This window comes from Candoia aspera, chromosome 10 (assembly GCF_035149785.1).
Source record: "Candoia aspera isolate rCanAsp1 chromosome 10, rCanAsp1.hap2, whole genome shotgun sequence".
Classification (NCBI taxonomy): domain Eukaryota; kingdom Metazoa; phylum Chordata; class Lepidosauria; order Squamata; family Boidae; genus Candoia; species Candoia aspera.
In genome coordinates this window covers 26,644,894-26,665,371 of record NC_086162.1, presented here as the reverse complement: position 1 = coordinate 26,665,371, position 20,478 = coordinate 26,644,894, and the positions used below count along the sequence as shown (strand labels likewise).

Sequence of the window (20,478 nt, the reverse complement as noted above, 5' to 3'; positions counted from 1 at the left end):
ATGGCCATCAGACTGGAAAAAATCAACTTATATCCCCATACCAAAAAAGGGAAACACTAAAGAATGTTCAAACTATCGAACAGTGGCACTCATTTCACATGCCAGTAAGGTAATGCTCAAGATCCTGCAAGGTAGACTTCAGCAGTTCATGGAGCGAGAATTGCCAGATGTACAAGCTGCGTTTAGAAAAGGCAGAGGAACTAGAGACCAAATTGCCAATATCCGCTGGATAATGGAAAAAGCCAGGGAGTTTCAGAAAAACATCTATTTCTGTTTTATTGACTATTCTAAAGCCTTTGACTGTGTGGACCATAACAAATTGTGGCAAGTTCTTAGTGGTATGGGGATACCAAGTCATCTTGTATGCCTCCTGAAGAATCTGTATAACGACCAAGTAGCAACAGTAAGAACAGACCACGGAACAACGGACTGGTTTAAGATTGGGAAAGGAGTACGGCAGGGCTGTATACTCTCACCCTACCTATTCAACTTGTATGCAGAACACATCATGCGACAAGCTGGGCTTGAGGAATACAAGGCTGGAGTTAAAATCGCTGGAAGAAATATTAACAATCTCAGATATGCAGATGATACCACTTTGATGGCTGAAAGTGAAGAGGAACTGAGGAGCCTTATGATGAAGGTGAAAGAAGAAAGTGCAAAAGCTGGTTTGCAGCTAAACCTCAAAAAAACCAAGATTATGGCAACCAGCTTGATTGATAACTGGCAAATAGAGGGAGAAAATGTAGAAGCAGTGAAAGACTTTGTATTCCTAGGTGCAAAGATTACTGCAGATGCTGACTGCAGTCAGGAAATCAGAAGACGCTTAATCCTTGGAAGAAGAGCAATGACAAATCTCGATAAAATAGTTAAGAGCAGAGACATCACACTGACAACAAAGGCCCGCATAGTTAAAGCAATGGTGTTCCCTGTAGTAACATATGGCTGCGAGAGCTGGACCATAAGGAAGGCTGAGCGAAGGAAGATCGATGCTTTTGAACTGTGGTGTTGGAGGAAAATTCTGAGAGTGCCTTGGACTGCAAGAAGATCCAACCAGTCCATCCTCCAGGAAATAAAGCCAGACTGCTCACTTGAGGGAATGATATTAAAGGCAAAACTGAAATACTTTGGCCACATAATGAGAAGACAGGACACCCTGGAGAAGATGCTGATGCTAGGGAGAGTGGAAGGCAAAAGGAAGAGGGGCCGACCAAGGGCAAGATGGATGGATGATATTCTAGAGGTGACGGACTCGTCCCTGGGGGAGCTGGGGGTGTTGACGACCGACAGGAAGCTCTGGCGTGGGCTGGTCCATGAAGTCACGAAGAGTCGGAAGCGACTAAACGAATAAACAACAACAACAACAACAATAATAATAATAATAATAATAATAATAATTTATTAAACATGTAAGCTGTCTGACTCCCAGTGACTCCCAGCTGTCATGTCTCCCTCCATCTTCTTCTCTCTGGTCCCTTCCGCATGACTGCAAGCTCCTGCATCGGGGGGCAGTGCCACCCCCTCAGTCATTCTCTTCCCATGGTAGCCAACCAAATACCTCTAGGAATGTTACAAGCAAGACAGAAGGACAGGACCCGCCCGGGTCCCCAGCTGCTGACCACGGTGGGTACTATCTGGCCATAATAATGCGTAGCTATTAGCAGGCAGCTCTGAAGGGTAAGGCTAATTCCTTTAGATCTACTCAAGGTGGCAGCTCCTGGTGCATCTTGGAGAAGCCATGTCTTCACTGAGCTCCGCCCTGCTCTTCCCCTGAATTCATTGGGGCACCCCATTAAGTTCTAGGATGAAGAGAGGGCTCCCCACTTTCCACCACTGGTTAATTCAAACATCAAAGCCAGGGGGCAGGGGGGCTGTGGCAGCTGAGTGCCCTGTCCAGGCCTAGCCAAAGCAGGGAGGCTGTGTGGAGCATCGGGACAAAAGGGGAACAGATGTGACTCAGTGGAGCTAAAAGGGGCAACATCTGCACAGAATGGATTTCACAGGGATTTTTTTTCCAAAGACATACATGATTCCCTCCTCCAAGGCCTGGGAAAGAGATTCTCCCCCTCCCCATTAATTTTGCCGGCAGGGGAATGTGGTGGGGGGGGCTGCTGCTGGAAAATTAAGGCGTTGGCCACTGTTCACTGCCTGGACTTTACTGGGCTATTCTTTGGAGGTGACTTTGGGCCGGTTCGGCTCCATGGGCTTAATCTCTCGCTGCCACCGTAAGCATCCCTGCGCGCCCCAGAAGCCCAGCAGTTAACCTTGCTTGTGGTCAGAGGGTGCGTGCACGCCCAAGGGAAGTCCAAGCCTGTCTTTCTGCTGCCACCAAGCAGCCTCTTCTCCTTCAGCTGCTGCTTGAACAGGGCGATCTCTTGGCCCCCATCTCTGCCCAGCCCAAACTGGGGCGCCTGCCTGTGCCAAGCAGAGCCGTGCCTGAATTCGTGCAGAGGTCACTGCCACTGCCACCACCTCCCCTCCTCTCTCCGAATTGCCAGTCCTTGCCGGGTCGTTCTTCATGGACATCTTGGTTCTGTGACACTCAGGCTTGCCCAGGGAAATGGAGCCCTTGCAGGAGACCAGCAGGCTCATCTCTGTGGGGCTGCGCTGCTCCCTCCCCGCATCCATTCTTCCGAAAGCCAGGCTGCTCTTGCTAAAGAGTTCAGCTTCCGGCTTGGTCTGAAATGTTTGTTTAGCGCTGGGTGAGAGTCAAAAGTCCAGCGCGGCTGCGTGCCAGGCAGTGGCACCTGCCCAATGTTTCTGCCCGCGGCGGAGCCGAACTCCTGAGCAAGCTGGTCTAGGCTGCAGTCGGAGAGGTGCCCATGGGGCTGGGCGCTGGTGCCGGCAGTCCTGATTAGCCGCAGGGGTGTGTGTGAGCGAGAGTGCAGTGGCGGCCTGCAGAGTGCAAGGGGGGAATAGCTTCCCCTGCAGCTTCCAAGCACAGCATGTGAGGCTCGAACTCCATATGATCTTTTTCTTTTTTAAGGGGAAGCAGAATGAGGGAGGAGGGTGCTGAATCTGGGCAGTTAAACGTTCCCCAGTAGGCATTTGGGGACGTTGTGAGAATGAAGTTTGGAGTATAGGACTCATGTAGCACCATGTTGGGCCTTCTTCGATGTGGCGTCCTTCAGACAGGTTGGGGAGAGCCCTGCATTGCCCTGATAGGGCAGGCTCAAGCACCTGCTGAGGAATGCAGATTTCCTTCCTTGACAGTGACAGGAACTGGCAGGGCAGCTCCCTGAGCTGTGTGTTTTTTGCCCCAGGGCCTCCTTCAAGCCACCGGCAGGTGCCAAGGTGCTTCTTGCTATGCAGGGCTGAACATCAAGGGGAAGACTGAAGGGGCCCGAGGACTGCCTCTGCTAGCAGCTCCATTTTATTTTTCGAGGGAGGGGTCCATTTTCTTCCCCATTGCTCAGGTCAGGTCTGTCCTTGCCCGGTTCTTTTTTCCTCTCCTGATGAAGTCCATCTCCTCCATTGTTTGGGGTGTGTTGGCATTCAGGGCAGCAGAGCCAGATTGCTCCATGGCATCCCTTCTGCTGCGCCGGGTCTTGATCATAAGTTGCCTGCCTTGCTCCAGAAGAATGGCTTCAAACACAGACCTCCCCCGTGCCCTGAAAAGGTCCTTGCCCCCTTCCCTTCTGCACTGAGGGAGACTCTGGGGCTGTGCTGTGTCCTGTGGGGCATCCAAGTCTGGAGCAGCTGTGGATCTGGACAGCCTACATGGAAATGGGGTTCTTGGTGGGTGGGGTGGATCCAGGCCACGGGTGGTGGGGGGAGGCATTGGCTATCCTGGATTTTGCTTGGGTATAATCCAGTGCCACCCGCAGACTCCTGCTTCCCAGAGTTGCCAGCATCCTCTCATGGCCCACCTGAGATTCTGTAGTCAGGGGCCTCCACGTCGGCTAAGCTGTGAAGGCTGCTGGGGGTCGCTGCTGTTGTGAGCTGCCCAGAGCTGTGTTTAGGATGGGCGGCCATAACCAATCCTTTAAACAAACAAACAAATAGGAAGGAAAGCAGGGCTGACCCATCCCCATCCCCACCCCCACCTTGTTCCATGCAGGCAAAGCTGAGCAGCCGTCCAGCCAGGCACCCTCCCTGCCTCGGGTTTTTTTTTTTTTCCTTTTTATCTCTGGCCTCCCAGTTGTAGGAGGAACTTGGACTTCAGGACACCACAGCATCCAGGCAAAGCCAGCCCCATTGTTGGCTTAGGAGGGCCACAGCAGTGGGATGGCTGCCTAAGGATAATTCTGCATGGAGGCGTGGTCCCAGTCCTGTGCCTCCCTCCGAGGTCTTTCTGCTGAACACTGGCTCCCAGAAGCTGCTGGTGGGGAGGGCCAGTCCTGTGTGCTGGGGGGAACCATTGTGGCCCTTTGGCTCACTGGGCCCAGGGCCCAGCAAAGGGTTCTAGTGGCAGCCTGTGTCTCATGGGAGCTGGGGTGCAAGCCTCCTTTTCCTCATGGTGATCCAACAGTTGTGATCAAGTGACTTTTCTCCCTTTCTGATCATCATCTCAACCAAAGAGGAGTGGTAGTTCTCAGTTCCTAGCTTGGGAATGATGGCTTTCCTCAGAGCTCATCCTGCAGGCCTTCTGCGGGAGTCCAGCCATTCTGCCGACTTGTGATGCCAGTCCCTCTCGGGCGCATTGTCTACTGTCTGCCAAGCCAGTTCCTCTTGGTCCTTGGGAAAAATGGCCGTTTGGACGTAGGTGAAAGTGGGAGTTGAGCTGGATTTGAGCAGGGGCCTCTTGGGGGCAACCAAGGGCCCACAGGTGTGATGTAGCTTCCTTTGCTCATCATCCACAACTCAGGAGTAGTGAGGAGCTCCCTGCCTGGTGCTGATCCTGAAGGTGGTCACTCTCCACTAGGGCAAGCAGCCATTGACAGCCATCCCTTGGCCCAGTCCCTTTTATGGCTGTCCAGACTGGTCCCCCTCACTGCATCTGGGATAGCAAATCCCATAGTGTGGTGCTTCTTTTGCTTCTTGACCTCACTGGGTGACTTCACTGGGCATGTGAAGTCACCCAATGAGGTTGAGAGGCAAAATGAGGTTGAGAGGCACTGCCTTCTTGGGGGAGATGGGCAGTGATAGAAATTTGAAAAATAAATAAATAAATGTTACGAGGGAGTAGAAAGTCCTTATCTATGTGTTCTGTGTGAAGAGTCCCAGACTGTGGAAGGTCTCCTTCCAATAGCTGCTTAGTTCTCGAGCCTTGGGAGGGGAAGAACAGCTGCACCTCGCTCTGGATCTTGTCCCACCTCTGACCATCAGTCTGAATGAATGACATGGAAACAGCTGATGGTGGAAGGAGAAGCACCAGAGAAGGGCTGTCACATATCAACATTGGGCTGCTTCTGCTACTTGGCCCACCATCAGTTCTTGATGATGTCCACAAATCTGGGGGAGTTTGGACTTAAGAAAGTACCCAGTTGAGGGCATATTTCAAATATCATATTATGGCTTCTGAGGAAGAGCAGACTCCCAGCTCTGTTCCCCCAGCAGCAAAGTGGGCCTGTCCCGTGATATGCCCCTGGAGCTACAAGGCTAATGCCACCTTTCTCCTTCTCTTTCAGGATGATTAATATTGCTGGAATAATAACCTGGCATGCTGGTGGAGGCCCCAAAGTCCCACTGCAGTCTTCTTCACACGCTGGGGCTTGAGGACAGGTGCTCATGGCAGTGGCAAGATTGCATTCAACCTCAACATGTTCCAGTGCCCCCCAGCTCTAGCCCCCCAATAATAGCTGAGGTGTGCACGCCCCAATGGAGATGAAGAGCACCTTCCTGCAGGGAGCCCAAGTCAGACTATGACAGCGTATCGGCCTGTTCATGAGAGCTGCGACGTGGGGGGCCTGGCCTCAAAAGCGGGTGATTGCTCCTCTCCGGGATCCTGGGCCCAAAATGGCTGCACCACGCATGCAGACGATGCTTCTCCCTTGCGACTGGCCGCGACAACCCCTGCTGTGCCAAAAATGGGGGTACGGGCCCGAATTGCTGACTGGCCCCCCAAGAGAGAAGGGATGAAGGAGCCGGTTAAGGCTCCAGAGGCCCCGGCCTCTGTGCCATGGGAATTTCAGAACGGGCAGCTGCCCGATGAGGAAGCATTCCCCTTGGGGCTGAAAGGCTCCCGGCGCCTGGCTCGAAGGAGGTCCAGGGACACCGAGTTCCGGGATGGGTGGCCACGATCTCCCGGCAGGGGGTTCCCGGCGCTGAGGAGCAGGAGCAGCAGCGAGGTCACGCTCAGCGAGTGCGACTTGGAGGCCGTGATGGAGCCCCGGGGAGCCAGGCTGGCTAGTGGCCTGCCCCTCTTCCGCGAGTACGGCAGCACCTCCTCCATCGACGCGCACGGCCTCTCGGAGCAGAGCTGCCGTGAGATGCTGAAAGAGTTCCAGAGCGGGAGAGGAGGGGCAGGGCCGCGGCAGCAGCTGACGGGCTCGTTCACCACTTCCAGGAGGACCAAGGCAGAGGCCAGGGCTGAACCGGGCCTGCCCCTCCCTGCCAAGGAGAAGTCCCGCAAGAAGGGCCTCAGGGCGGAGGGCGGCGGAGGGGACTCCATCTTCCGGAAGCTGCGGAGTGGCAGGGCGGAGGGAGACTCTGGCAGGGCCCCGATGGAGGCGGAGGAAGTGGGCAGGGGCTGGCTGTGCCAGAAGAGCTTAGCCCACTATGACATCCAGAGCATGCTCTTTGACCTCAGCGAGGTGGTGGCCAGGCGGGTCTGCGTGGCCCAGCGGAGGAACACCGCCACAGGGGCTTCAGCTGCCTCCGCTGGCTCAGCTGCCTCCACCACCACCAATTCCCGAGCCTGCGGACTGCTGGGCCTGGAATCCCCTGGCGCCTTCTTTGGCCCTGAGGACCTGAACTCCAAAGAGAATCTGGAGCATGATCTGGGGGACAACAACAGCAATGGTCTGCTGCTCAGCTGCCCTCACTTCCGCAACGAGATTGGGGGCGAGCGGGAGCGCGATGTCAGTTTCTCCCCCGCCTCTGTGGGTGGCTGTGGGGAGTGGGCCTTTGCAGAGACAGCGTCTGCCCCTTACTGCACGAACGCCAGCATCTCGGTGCTAGAGATGCCCGAGGAACTGCAGCGCACCCTCAGTCGGCTGAAGCAGCACAGCATCGAGCATGTGGACCTGGGGGCCTGTTACTACCGGGACTACTTCTCTGGCAAAGGTTTGCACTTTTTGGCTTCCCCCATTTGGGCGCTAGGGGGTGAGTGGACCCCTGAGGACGTGGGCGGCTGGAGGATGAGGCTTGGACCCAGAACGCGCTTCCTTCTTCACTGAGTGGAAACTGCAAGCCCAGATTCCTAAGTGGTTGATTTTACATCCTCCTCTGTACCTTCCCCACACAGTTTTGAGGCCCCAGGGGTTCCTCTCAAGTACCTCCAATATCCCAGCTGGGTGTGAAGCACATCCCCGTAGCCCAGTGCTTCCCAAACCTGGGTAAATTACCCCAAATTGGGTAAAAGTGGCTTTTCTTTGGGTAACAACACACAAACCCATTAAATTGACTTAAAGGGTTTTACCTGCATTGGGTAAAAAGGACTTTCTGATGAGTGGTTTTGGGCGATGAAGGAAATGGTTTGGGAAGCCCTGCCTTAGTCTCTTGTTATGTCTCGTGTGTTTTTTGGCTGGGGGATGTTCCTAGGCTTAGCTGGGCAACCAAGCTTCAGACTTGCTGGAGGAACTTTTGAGTGGGTGAAAACTTCTGCAGATTCATAAATAATTGCTGGAACTACGAGGCATGCAGAACGCATGAAGTGCAGAATGAATGGCTAAGGTTTCTTCCTCTCCCCTCCTCTCTCCTTCATCAGAACATTTTAACTACTTTGGGGTGGATGAGAAGCTGGGCCCTGTGGCTGTAAGCATCAGGCGTGAGAAGCTGGAGGACCATCGGGATCATGGGCCCCAGTACCAGTACAGGATTATCTTTCGTACCAGCGAGGTAAGCTGCTGTTGCTCTCTGCCACTGAAGGTGGATGAGGCAAAAGCTGCAGGATTCTGAATGTGATACGTTTTTTAAAAAGATCTCAGAGAGTCAGTGAGCTTTGCGTGCTCAGCTCCGCTCCTGTCATCCCCAATCTGGGCTGGGAACATTTTTGGGGGAGAGGAGTTGTCCTGCCTGCCCAGGCACTTCCTCAGTCCTCCTCTGCTGCTGACCTACCAGGGCATCGGAAGGACGGTTGGCTGACTGGGGTGGAGGCCTAGAGGCTGCCCTTAATTCTTTCCGTGGGAAGGTCTCACTTGCCTGATAGTTCCAGTCTTGACTGTTAATTCCTCATTGAATCCCAGAGTGGAAAGGGGTCTCTGTGGCCATGGCATCAAGCCCCTGTTCCAGACTGAAGCCTCCCCAGCCTGGCTTGACCACCTCCAGGGAAGGGGAGACCAGCAAATGCCTGGGCAAGGCTAAGGTCCATCTTTTTTTGTAGGAGGCAGTTTTCATTCTCTGTATCTGTTTTTTTTAAAGAATTTTATTAAGTTTGAAACAAAGATAAAACCTACAAAAAAAGCAAAAAACTACAAAAAGAAAAAGAAAAACTAAAAAAGTGTGAAACACAAGAAAAAAGAATTTTGAAGATTACATAAAGAAGTGACTTCCAACTTTCAACAGCAAGAATATACAGCAATTTCCATAATGAATCCCTCACTCTATATCAAACCAAGATCACATTATTTCTATAAATCCACATGTACAAATCACTAATGCAATTGCTCCTTCCCCTTATATATAAAAAGGATGTGTGTGTGTGTGTGTGTGTATCAATTTCTAAATCAACTTCCCTCCCCCATAAAACATTTATTTGATTATTTCATTCCTACTACTATTCCATACATTTCTGTCCACTATAATACAAATCAAATTATAAAAACATAAATTGTCTACTTTTATAATTAATAATACTACAGTAATCTTAACCCTTTTAAACCTAAAAACCAAGCAATTATTTATTATACCTTATAGATACCTTATAAAACTTACTAATCAAACCTTAACAAAAAGTCCAGTAAATCTTAATCCAAATCATTAAAGAGAAATGAAATCATAATAGCCTCATTATCAATCCAATTACACCTTAAATTTTTACTCCACTTCAAAATATACTAAGACATTGATATATCTCCCTTTTACCCCCAAGGCATTTTTCTTGCAAAAATCAAACAGCCCAACTACCACCCTTAAAAACTCAGACTTCTCAGCAAAAAAACTCCCACAAAGCAGATTCTCTTCCCTCCCATAACCTCCCCTCAGAAAAACAACTGCAGCTCAGACTGTCGCTTTAATCCCTTCAGCACCAAAATGTAGTCTTCATCTGACATTACTTCAGTCTCGCTGTGAGTGGAAAGATCTCCATCCTTGTCAAAATCTTCATCTTTTTCCATAACATCTTCAGCCAGATGTCACACTTTAGAAATAATATCTTCCCCAATGTCCCAAATATTCTGCAGAATAGCCTGACAGCACTCTGAAAGGATCTCTTTGAAGGTCTGCTTAAGATCACGACGGAAGTCTGAAAAAGCCTCCTTGAAGTCCTCCATGTTTCAGGCAGTGGATTATGGCGCTGCCTAGATACTTAACTTGCTGAGATAGGAGCTAATGAGTTAATAAAAAACTTCTGAGTGAAACTGAAAAAGGAGAAAGTGTGCTAGCAAACAGCTCTCAGGGAAGGTGAATAGGGGGCTAGAGATTCAAAACAGCAAATTCAATGTATAGGGAAATATTAAATCCTTCAAATTCTGTACAAGAATAATAACAGGGAGGCAATTATTTATTCTCGGTTCCCACTTTGAATGGGAAAACAAGCCAAAACTTTAATCCAGAAATAACGATAAGCACCAAGAGAGTCTGCTTCTTCTTACTGTAGAAAGCCTCTCTTAGGGGCTACAAAACCTAAAAAAAAAAAAAAATAGGTGCTTTAGAAATGGGGTGGCTGGACTTAGTGTCCCTTTAAGGGCTGCAGCGTGGCTCAGAAATGGTGAAATCCCAGCCTCCCGGCAAAGTCTTACCTGTCAATCGCGCACGCTGTCCGCAATCTCCTGGCTGCAACTCGCTGTCCAGAGGACGAATGGGTCGATTCCAAGCATTTTCCTTAATCTGGAGAAACGCTCTGGGCTACAGGAGAAACCAGCCTGCACCCCAAAAAATTGCCATGATGCCAGTTCTGCCTGCAGAGCTTGCAGGCACAGCTGCTTAGTCCGCTATATTCCCACTGGAAGTCACGGTTTCCATTCTCCTGGTCATCCCCACTGCACTTCTTGTTCCTTTGGATTCTCCTCAAAGTGTGGGGTCCAGACAGCAGGTGGGGTCTGACCGATTTATAATATACAGGAAGTCCTCCCTTAATGTGCACTCATTCAGCAACTGCTTGAAGTTAAAATTGCGCTGGAGGAGAGGGACTTACAATGGGTCCTCATAATGGTGGCCCTTGCAGCATCCCTGCAGTCACATGATTGTGATTTGGGTGCTTGGCAGCTGGCTCTCAGTTACAATATTGCAGCGTCCTGCGGTCACATGATCGCCATTTGCAACTTTCACCGCCGGCCTCCGACAAGCAAAGTCAATGGGGAAGCCGGCAGAAGGTCGCAAATGGCAATCACACAACTGCGGGATGCTGCAACCATGTGGGATTCGTCTAACGGTGGCAACTGGGACTGATGGAACTGCCGTTGCAAGTCAGCACGATCTCATGATGTTGCGCCTTACGACCACATTGCTTAGCAACGGAGTTCCCGGTCCCAATTACCATGGGTAAGCAAGGGCTACCTGTAGTGGAACCGCACCTCCAGTGATTTGGAAGCTGTTGGGCCTGGGCAGGGCCATTCGGTTTCCACGGTTTGCGAAGCGAGTCGGTCCAGCCCAGCAGAGGGCATTGCAGTGCAGAGAGTGCCTTGGCGGTGAAGCTGGCAGGCGACTGGTTCTTCGCCGAACCGGGGAGGGAGCGTGTTTTGCTGTCCCCAGCATTTCTCTTTGTGGGCTTCCCCTGAAAGGGAAGGAGGGCCTGCGCAAGGGGCACTCGGGGCTCATTCCACCTGTGAGCCCTGCTGTTCTGCAAGGTGCTGAACGCCCTTAAATCCCGCAGCTTAAGCTTCCCGAAAAGGCTATTTTTGCCTTGCAGCTCAAGAAAAGGGACCGTTTGAACAATCAGAGCGCTCGTCCCCTCCCTGCAACACCCCAATCGTTCCTTTTGCCAAGAGCTGAATGCGTCAAATGCCGTGCAGACTGAAATACTGAAGCTGCAGCTCAGCCTTCCCCATCTGGCATGCTGGCGCATCTGGGAGGCCCCGGTTGGGGAAAGTGGTCACCGTGCCCTGTGGGGCGCCTTTGGATTTGGGGCGGCAGTTCCCCTCCAGGACTGGGTGCCTTCTTAGAATGCGGAGGTCTGGCACTAGGGCTTTCCCTCCCCCTGCACGTTTCCTTCTGCAAGAAAAATAACTTTTTCCAAGCTTTTGCAGGCTGGGGACTGAGGCTGAAATATAGGTTTGCCCGGGATAGTGCGGAGATAAACCTTCAGACTCCTTCCGGCCTCTCAGATGATGGGAGGTTTATTCTAGGGCATGGCTCCTGCTCTCCAGCATAGAGCACCTCTGTAGAAGACAGCATCCAGAAGCTGTGGGAGGCTCAGCTGACTGAGGTCTGCGCCTGCTCCCTGAGGGGCTGTCTTCTGCCTGTCTTCCACATGCCCAGCCCCCGTGTGCAGAGTGTTGCCCACTTGCTTGGGCATGAGGCCCGTGTGGTCCAGGGAAGAGCAGCTGTGTTTTGCCAGCAGCTCCCTCTGGCTTCCCATGGGCAGAGCTCTGCCATGCCATGCCAGGAGAGCAGAGACTCCAGGTGAGCCTTTTTGCTGGGCTGGGCTTTCATTTCTTCCTCCCTTCCTTTCTGGGCCCTGCAGTTGACAACCCTCCGTGGAGCCATCCTAGAAGATGCAACGCCCACCACCACCAAGCATGGCACTGTCCGTGGTCTCCCCCTGAAGGATGTGCTGGAGCACGTGGTCCCCGAGCTGAACATACATTGCCTTCGCCTGGCCCCGAGCGTGCCCCAAGTGTCTGAGCAGCTGCGGAAGCTGGACGAGCAAGGCGTAAGTGGGCGGTGTGTGGGCCGGGCTGAGGAGGACGAGCCTGGGCAAGGGAGTGGTGGTCTGGATTTTTGTGCTCGCCTGCCTGCCCCCTGCCCGCCCATCTTGCCTGTGGTCCGTTAAGAGCCTTTTCCCTTCCTGGCGGCTCCGGGCCTCCTCCGTGCCTCCTTGATCCAGCCACTGGCTGGCTCGGCTGGCAGACCCCCCAGACTCTGAGCGGGGCTCTCCCCCCTCCCTCCCCGCCTCCAGCTCTGCCGGAAGCACAAGGTGGGCATCCTGTACTGCAAGGCCCACCAGAGCTCGGAAGAGGAGATGTACAACAACGAGGGGGCCGGGCCGGCCTTCGAGGAGTTCTTGGCCCTGCTGGGGGAGAAGGTGTGCCTGAGGGGCTTCCGCAAGTATTCCGCGCAGCTGGACACCAAAAGTAGGTCCTTGCTGAGGTCTGTTGAGGGGGGCGGTAGGGCAGGACGCGCTGCTGGCGTCTTGTGTCCCCCCCGCCAGGGGGAATCTGACGGGCCCCAGCTTCCCCACTGAGCTCCTCCCAATTGCTTTCCTGGCAGCCGACTCCACAGGCACCCACTCCCTCTACACAACCTACCAGGGCTATGAGATCATGTTCCACGTGTCCACGATGCTCCCGTACACCCCCAACAACAGACAGCAGGTGCCTGGCTCTGGGCGGGGCGAGTGGGGGCCGCCTTCTCTGCCGTTGGGTGCACACAGGCGCCTCCTGGAGTTGAGCAGTGGTGTTGCCGCCTGTCGCGGGGCAAGGCGTAGTGGTCTTGGCCCTGCCATTGCTCCTCTTTCTCACATGACACGTGCACACACCCCACTTGTGAGAAAGCGGTTCCCTCCTACCACTGGGGAGGGAGTCCATGAGCTTCTCGCCCCCACCCCCCCGAGCTCATCGGGTTCATTTCCTTCGAGTGTCCCGAGCATACAGCCGGGCTCGGGGCTTCCTTCACAGACTCTGAAGTGCCGTCTTCCCCTCCTAGTTGCTCAGGAAGAGACACATTGGGAACGACATTGTCACCATCATCTTCCAGGAGCCAGGTGCCTTGCCCTTCACCCCACAGAACATCCGCTCCCATTTCCAGCACGTCTTTGTCATCGTCTGCGCCCAGAATCCCTGCATGGAAAATGTCCGCTACAGGTAAGGCTGTGCGAGGCAGTTCAGGGACAGGCTTTGCCATCCGGCCTCCCTCTGTACCCGAGGGGCAGGGATGGGGAAGTCGTCTCCCTGGTTGAGTCTCCAGTGAGCCCCAGCCAGTCTACAGCGGCTCAAGCCCTTGGCTTTCTCCTGTGGCCTCACTGGGGCTCCTCCTGCCCTCGAGTTCAGGCTGGAGGGACCGTTGCTCTCAGATTAAGGGTTAGGGCTGCAAGTAATGTTTGCTCTTCCAGCTTCTTGGGTAGCGAAGCCCCAGTCCAGAGAAAAGAACACGAGCCCTTGGGTTGGGGATAAACCGGGCCTTGGTCGTACTCCTGGGATTTACCCAATGGGGAGTAGCTGAGGAGGTAAGCGTGCAGCGGCCTGTGTAGTCTCAGCCACGGGCCTGTGTTTTTATTTCCGTGTCCCAAGCGTGGCGGTGACCCGCTCCAAAGATGTTCCCCCCTTTGGGCCAGCCATCCCGAGTCAGGCCACCTTCCACAAGTCTGGTGTCTTCCGAGATTTCCTGCTCGCCAAGGTGATCAATGCGGAGAACGCAGCCCATAAATCGGACAAGTTCCACACCATGGCCACTCGTACTCGGCAGGAGTACCTCAAGGACTTGGCAGAGAACTGTGTCACCAGCACTCCCATCGACTCCACGGGAAAGTTCAACCTGATCTCTCTTGCTTCTAAGAAGAAGGAGAAAACAAAAGCCCGGATCGGGGCTGAGCAATACAGTGCTGGGGCCATTGTGTGGCGCGTTCTCGCGCAGGATTACTCCCAGGGAGTGGAGATAGAATGCGTCCTGGGCATCTCCAACGGGTTTGTGGTCCTGTTGGACCTGGCTACTAAGGAAGTAGTATTCAACTGCTTTTGTGCAGATGTGATTGGCTGGACGCTGGACAGCTACAGCCTCAAAATTTTCTATGGACGTGGGGACCATATTTTTGTCTGTGCCCCAGGGAATAATCTAGATGACATAAAAGAGATTGTGCAGCGGCTGAAGGTCAGTAGCGCCCCTGCCCATTGGTTAGTTAGCATGCTGCCACTATGCTGGGTTGGCATTGGCTGGCAGGGGACTTGAAGTGGTCCTTCTGACCCCAGGGCGGTGTGCTTTCACCCCAGGTCATGACCTCTGGTGCCGAGACAGTTGAGATGACGCTCCGGAGGAATGGGCTGGGACAGCTGGGCTTCCACGTGAAGTTTGATGGGACGGTGGCTGAGGTGGAGGACTACGGCTTTGCCTGGCAGGCTGGCCTGCGGCAGGGCAGCCGGCTGGTGGAGATCTGCAAGGTCGCTGTGGTAACGCTCAGCCACGACCAGATGATCGACTGGCTGCGCACCTCCGTCACGGTGAAAGTGGTGGTCATTCCACCACATGAGGATGGCGTTCCACGCAGGTAAGCCTCTGCTCCTCTTCTTAAAGGAGGAAGGAGCCAAGGCGAGGGCCGTCAAGGGCCCTTTTGGCTCCGCTAGGGACAAGTGAGACCCTTTGCTGCGGCTGTAGCCCCAGGACAGAATTGAGCCTCTGAGTAACCTCGGTCTGTCTGTCCTGGTAGCCTGTGCAATGTGTAGGTCCTGTGTGGGGCCAAGAGGTCTGTCCTGGGGGCGGCACCTGCCAAGCACAAAGGCTACCAGCGTCTCTGGCCCTGGGTCAGCCAGCTCCTTGCCTTGGGGGTGTTTCGGAACTCCTCACAGATGGAGCTTTTAACCTGCTGGGCTGGTTCTCTTGGGTTGTGCTGTGATGCCCCCTCTTGCCTGGCCGCCTTGTCTTACCATGTCGCTGGCTGGCCTGGGACTGTCTGAGGAAGGGCAGCTGGCTTTTGAGACAGAGATACCATAGTCCAGGGCTGTTGGGATGGCCTCTACCACCCTCTGTTCTCCCATGCTCAAAGGAGGCTTCACCTGGCAGGGAGTTCTGGAACATGGTTGTGGATGGCTGGCCGACAGGCAGGCTGCCTGGGTACCTGGCCCACTTTTCAGGCAAATCCCATGGCTCAGAATGGAAAGCTGCTGGGGATCCAGGCGCTTTGTGTTTTGTGTGGGAAGAAGAGGGAGTCTGAGGAGGAGGGAGGGGCAGCGGTGACCCCTTTGGGAGGGAGGGGTAGGCTGAAGGGGTCCCAGGACTCAGGGTGCCTATTCTCTGACCTTTTTGGGAGTTGCCTTCATTTTATAACAAGGGTCCCCCCTTTAATGCGGGCTAAACCGCCTCAGAATACACATGGAGGGGAAGCAAGTCCAGAGGCCAAGGTTTCATGTGGACCCCTCAGAGGCCTGGGATAGCACCCCAGAGCTGCCACGGGCAAGTTTAAAATCTCCCTCCCATCTGTAACGCTTGTGCATTAAGAGGCTGTGCAGAAAGGAAGCCTCCAGGCTTGGGCTCCCCATGTGGCTCCTTCCTGACTTGCCCCTATTATCAGGGTCATCCCCTTTGTTGAATGTCCTCCCTATCTCTGCTTGGGTGCCTGCCTGCTTGTTGTCTCCTCTGGAGAAACCTGCACAGTTAAAAGATGGAAGGAGGAGGAGGAGGAGGAACTGGAAGAGTTAAGCGGCCTCCCAGCCAGGCTCCCAGGGTCCCGCCTGGTTTTCCAGGTGTGGTTTGCAAAGCAAGTTGAGGCACCCAGTGGCTTGCAGGCAGGGCCTCCCTCCCAGTCAGCCCTCCGTGTGGTTGGTGCAGGGATCATGCACTGAACTTTATCTCACGTGGTGGTTGGGCTGGCGTTTGACCATCCGGTTGCTCTTGGTTCATGGAGCAAGGGAGGTGTTTGGCGGCAGAAACAGGTAGTGAGGCCTTGCCTGCAAGGGGGGCAGGAAGCTAGACATTGCCCGAGGTTTCTTCCTGCCAAGGCTGCGTTTGCTGTTCGCCCCCAGGCCTTGAGGCGGCTCCCAAGTTGCCGGCTGCAGAGCCGGCTTTGAAGGCTTAGTCTGCTGACATCCATAGTTGTGTGAGCAGTAGAGGAGCACCGCCAGCGTGGGCGCGTTCCCACCAGTCGGGCCAGGAGAAGGGAGGCTGCCCTGGCTGCTCCCCTTCCTGCCAGACTGAGCCTCTTTCTGGAGCATGGCTCCTGCTTGGCTGTGAGTTCGGCCTGGGGCAGGGGGCCAGCGATGCTCCCCCCTCGGGCCCTGCAGGGGCTGGGCTCCTGTGAACACAGGATGCCGGAAGCGGCTGCTCTTGGAGAAGGGCCTTAGGCAGGCTGCGTCCAGGCCCACCGAGAGAACTTAAGGGGAGCACCGGGGGAGGACTGGGGCACCCTGGTGCAAGTCCTTGAGGGTAGGTGGTGGGCAGGGCAGGGACAGGGACAGGAAGGCCTGCCTCTGACGCCCCCATAGCTCATCTTCTGAGAGCAACCAGACCGGCCTTCTCTGCAAGGTTCCCAGCTCCTGGCCTGGCCTGCCTGGGTTTTCTCTCCTTTTCTCAGGGGATGGGCTGAGTCCTTGAAGATGAGCACGATGGAGCCCGGTGGGGGGGCCGAAAGCCTGCCAGGGGGCTACCGACCTCTGTACCGCAGCAACTCGGCCTGGCAGTGGAGTGGCTCTGCCACCCACAGCTCCTCCCAGCCCTCTAAGTGGGCTGAGCAGCCAGGGCCTGGCCAGTCCCAGTCCCTCACCAGGACCCCGAAACAGAGCGCCCTGACCCCCTACCGCCAGGCCCAACCCCTGCATAGCAAAAGGTGAGGAGAAGGGGAGGCCGGGCTTGGTGGCCCTTTCCCTTTTCCTGGACCGACCCGCAGGCTCTGGCCTCCCTGTGCCAGGATGAGCTTTTGCAGCCCGAGAACAATCACGCAGTGTGTTCTCAGCTTGCTTCCCCCTGCCCATGGTCTCCGTCGGACGCAGCCTGGCTAATGGCTCTGCTCCCCCTTGGTTCCTGATCCTGCAGGAGACCTGCCCGGCTCTTGAGGCACAGCTGTGGGCAGCACAGCCACGGGCACACACACCCTTCTTCAGTGCTGTCTCCCTCCCTCTCTAGGCCCGCAAGCTTCCCAGAGGCCCCCCATGTTGTATCCTCCTCCCAGATTGGAGCAGAGAAGACCCAGTCGCACCGGCAGCCCTCCAGCAGCTTCTCAACGCCTGGTTCTTCGGGAGGAACCCACGCCTGGTACAAGCCATCTCCAGAGAAGTACGTGGAAGGAGAGGGGTGCCCGGGCTGCTTTGTCCCTGGCACTCCATTGACTGGGTCTGGATGCAGCTTGGTTTTTTTTGTCACGAGGACCTCTTCTGCTCGAGGTTCTGCCTCTCCTGCGACACAGATGCAGGGTTTGTTCCCGAGAACTAGGGGAGTGCCTGGCATCTGGAGTGGGGTTATTTTGGACTTGGCTGCATGGAAATTTGCTTCCTGCTCCAGGCCTAGGGCTGAGGGGTCCAGCTTTCCTTTCGAGCAGCAGCCAGAGGCGGTTTGGAAAATGGACGGGCCACGCTGGACAGGACCTTGCAAGTCCGCCAGGGCGAGGGACACCCTGCAGAAGCAGGAAAGGCAAACCCAGCAGAAGCCACACAGCTGTTTCCCTTGGGGTGGCAGGGGAAGAGCCTCCAGCCTTCTGGGGGACTGGGTGCACAGGCCACGTTGGCGGAAGCAGCTTCCCGTGTGGCTGCCTGGGGGTCCGGCATGGGGAGTACGAAGAGCGCTGAGGCGCTGGCAACAGGCAAAGGGGAAAGGGGTGGCTCTCTAGGCTGCGGGCAGGTCTGCCTGCTCCAGACATTGGCCCCAGCATGATTCTGCCGAAAACACAGCTCCTAACAATGGGCGGCCCCCCGTTCTGCACAATAGGCCTCAGCAAACAGTCACGTCGCAGCACTCCGAACCAGCCAAAACGCCCAGAAAGGCGGAACGTCCTGGAATTCAGATTAGACGGAGCTGGCAGCAGGGTCCCTGTGGCCTGATCTGGATCCTCCAGGAACAGGCCTTGTTGGTTGGCGCGAGGCAGCCTTCATAGTGCAAACCACCCCGGGACGGAGTCAGGTGGTCGGGCAGGGTCCTTGGGAAGCCTCTGAATGCAACGGGGCTCCCAGCTGCCACTGGTGACTCTCGAGCCGCGTTGCTCCATGCCCAGCGCGTCACCGATGCTCCTTTGGGGAGCCTGTCTCAGCCCCTTCAGCCTCCCTTTCTGCCCCTTCCCGGGGTTACCTCGGTTGCCTGGGCCGTGGGGACTGAGCACAGGAGGGGTTGGCTCCCTGCTTCCGCTCCTGGACCTGCCTCCCCACTCCCAGCCTGGCATTTTTAAAACCCACTAACGAACAGGGCTGGGTGCTGTTTTTCCCACTAAGTTGGTTTGCTGCTCTGAGCTGGCACTCTTTGCTTGCAGCTCTGTTCACAGATGTGCAGCCCCCTTGCGGCCTCTCGGGCCTTTTGAGCCGCTCTGCTCCTCCGAGGCGACCTCCAACGGGGACGCTGCCACCTCGTTCGGTGGAGCACTGGCCAGCCAGGAGAACACCATGGAGAGGCCCAAGCCTGGTAAGCACAAACAGCTGTTGGATTATGGGCCTGAGCTGAGATCTTGGAAGCTGCCAGACATCCACCTAAGGAGGAGGCAGCCCTCGGTGGGCCCAGCAGGGTATCAGACAGGCAGCACGAGCCCGCTGGCTCCCCAGGAGGCTCCGAGAGAAAAGTGCAGGGCCATTGCTGTGCCAGAAGTGTCTCCCTTTGCTGTCCCCTGGAGCCTGGAATTAGGTGGCATGGCACACGGTGGGAAAAGCCTTGCCCAGCATGACGGTGGAGGCCTATGGAAAGGGGGCTGGCAGGACCACCAGGCCTGCCTGGGCATGACGGAGTTCCCGGCAGAGGCCTTGCAGGCACCAGGAAGACTACCAGCCAGGGAGTTGGGGTTCTGGGGAAGCACCCTTCCGCAGGGGCCTGCCATGGACCCGAGATGGGGGAGGCAGTGGGGGCCGACTCCTTCTCTTCCCTTGGGGTGCCCTCGAGGAGCGCTCCCGCTGACCCCTTTCCTTGCTCTGCCAGAGCTGTTGTGGCATGTGCCAGGGCCCTCCAGGTTCTCAGTGGCTCCTGGGAACAAGCGGCCAAGCCAGTGGGAGCCGGCCCGCAAGGACTCCCCAGACCGGCCCCTCAAGGTGAGTTTGGGCTCCGGGGGTCCGCGAAGTCTCTTGGGTGCCCGCCACCCCTACAGCTGACCCTCTGCCCACCCCGTAGGGCGAGGGGCAGACCTCCAGCAGCAACACTCTCTCCAGCAACGCCTCCAGCTCCCACAGCGACGACCCGGCTGACCCAACCGATGGCCTGCTGGACCCCTGGGCCAGAGGTGGGGCTTCCAGTGACAGTGGCATCGATGCCAGCAGTGCCCTGTCCACACGGTGGGACCGAGCTCCCATGTCCTCACCCCTCTTCGGCCCTGCCCTCCCTGACAGCCACGGCAAGAGGATGGAGGCAGCCTGGCCCGCTGGCAGCTCGGGCAGGCAGAGCTGGAATCACTGCCCCAGAACCTTTGGGAGAGGAGCCGGCGCTCTGGCTGGGGGGGGCGGCAGCGGCAGCAATCCGGAGCCCTTCTGGCGGTCCAGGTGGGTGACCCTGCAGGAACCCCCAGCGTGACCTGGACCCCAGAGCCCAATGGGGCTTGCAGGCCTTTGGGGCACCGGGGGCCTCGGTGGCTCTTGCGGGGGAGCCAAGACCTCCTCCGGCCACCAGGCTTTTGGAAGGGGTGGTCCTCCTGGGCTAGTGGAGAAGTGTCTCGGGGTTGATTTACTTGCAGCCTCGGGGCCTGGGCTGGGTTTGGCAGCAGCCCGCTTCCCGTTCTTTCCAGGGTTGGGAGGTGGGTGTTGGGTGGGCTGGCAGCCTCCCTTCCGTCGTCAGTGGCCCAGGTGCTGCCGAGCGAGACTCATTTCTGTGATGGCTTCTTCCTGGCCAGCTAGGGGTCCGGCCACCCGCAGACTGCTGTCTTTCTTTCAGCCCCGGCGGCTCCAGGGCAACGTACCCCATCCAGGTCTACAAGACACCCCCAGCGGACAGCTCCCGGGCTGCTCCTGGATCACAGCTCAGCTCCTCACAGCTCTCGGCTTCTGTGCCCAAGTCCTTCTTTTCCAAGCAGAGTGGCCGGAGCGCCAGAGCCCTGCCAGCTGGGTGGAAGAAGAGCCAGGATGCTTCGGCAAGGCCAGTCCCCTTCTTGGACCCCCAGAAGTGAGTGGCTGCAGCTCGGGGCACGGGGGGGGGGGGGGCAGTGAGCCGCGCTTTGGCCCTCCATTCGGCCTCCCGCGTGGGCTGATGTGGGTTGGCACTTGGCTCCCTTTGGCGTGACGGGGAGGTCAGGGCTCC

The 20,478-nt window shown here is 56.0% G+C and overlaps 2 protein-coding genes across 6 annotated transcripts in view; both read left to right on the top strand.

The window, feature by feature from the left end:
* AKT2 (AKT serine/threonine kinase 2) overlaps nucleotides 1-11,548 on the top strand; it is a 101,388-nt gene extending 89,840 nt beyond the window's left edge. For all 3 annotated transcript variants that reach the window (XM_063312440.1, XM_063312439.1, XM_063312441.1), the window contains one exon: nucleotides 11,536-11,548. The gene's annotated coding sequence lies outside the window, so the exon portion shown is untranslated. The remainder of the gene's footprint in view (nucleotides 1-11,535) is intronic.
* Nucleotides 1-20,478, top strand: part of SIPA1L3 (signal induced proliferation associated 1 like 3) — a 39,739-nt gene that overhangs the window by 13,500 nt on the left and 5,761 nt on the right. For all 3 annotated transcript variants that reach the window (XR_010068563.1, XM_063312433.1, XM_063312432.1), the window contains exons 2-15: nucleotides 5,571-7,167; nucleotides 7,811-7,941; nucleotides 11,885-12,073; nucleotides 12,320-12,494; nucleotides 12,631-12,734; nucleotides 13,066-13,223; nucleotides 13,650-14,226; nucleotides 14,346-14,620; nucleotides 16,640-16,891; nucleotides 17,188-17,337; nucleotides 18,521-18,669; nucleotides 19,174-19,283; nucleotides 19,363-19,727; nucleotides 20,116-20,343. Coding sequence is in view for 2 of the 3 variants with exons in the window: in XM_063312433.1 (XP_063168503.1) it covers nucleotides 5,805-7,167; nucleotides 7,811-7,941; nucleotides 11,885-12,073; nucleotides 12,320-12,494; nucleotides 12,631-12,734; nucleotides 13,066-13,223; nucleotides 13,650-14,226; nucleotides 14,346-14,620; nucleotides 16,640-16,891; nucleotides 17,188-17,337; nucleotides 18,521-18,669; nucleotides 19,174-19,283; nucleotides 19,363-19,727; nucleotides 20,116-20,343 (4,226 nt within the window). In the remaining variant the exon portion in view is untranslated. The remainder of the gene's footprint in view (nucleotides 1-5,570; nucleotides 7,168-7,810; nucleotides 7,942-11,884; nucleotides 12,074-12,319; nucleotides 12,495-12,630; nucleotides 12,735-13,065; nucleotides 13,224-13,649; nucleotides 14,227-14,345; nucleotides 14,621-16,639; nucleotides 16,892-17,187; nucleotides 17,338-18,520; nucleotides 18,670-19,173; nucleotides 19,284-19,362; nucleotides 19,728-20,115; nucleotides 20,344-20,478) is intronic.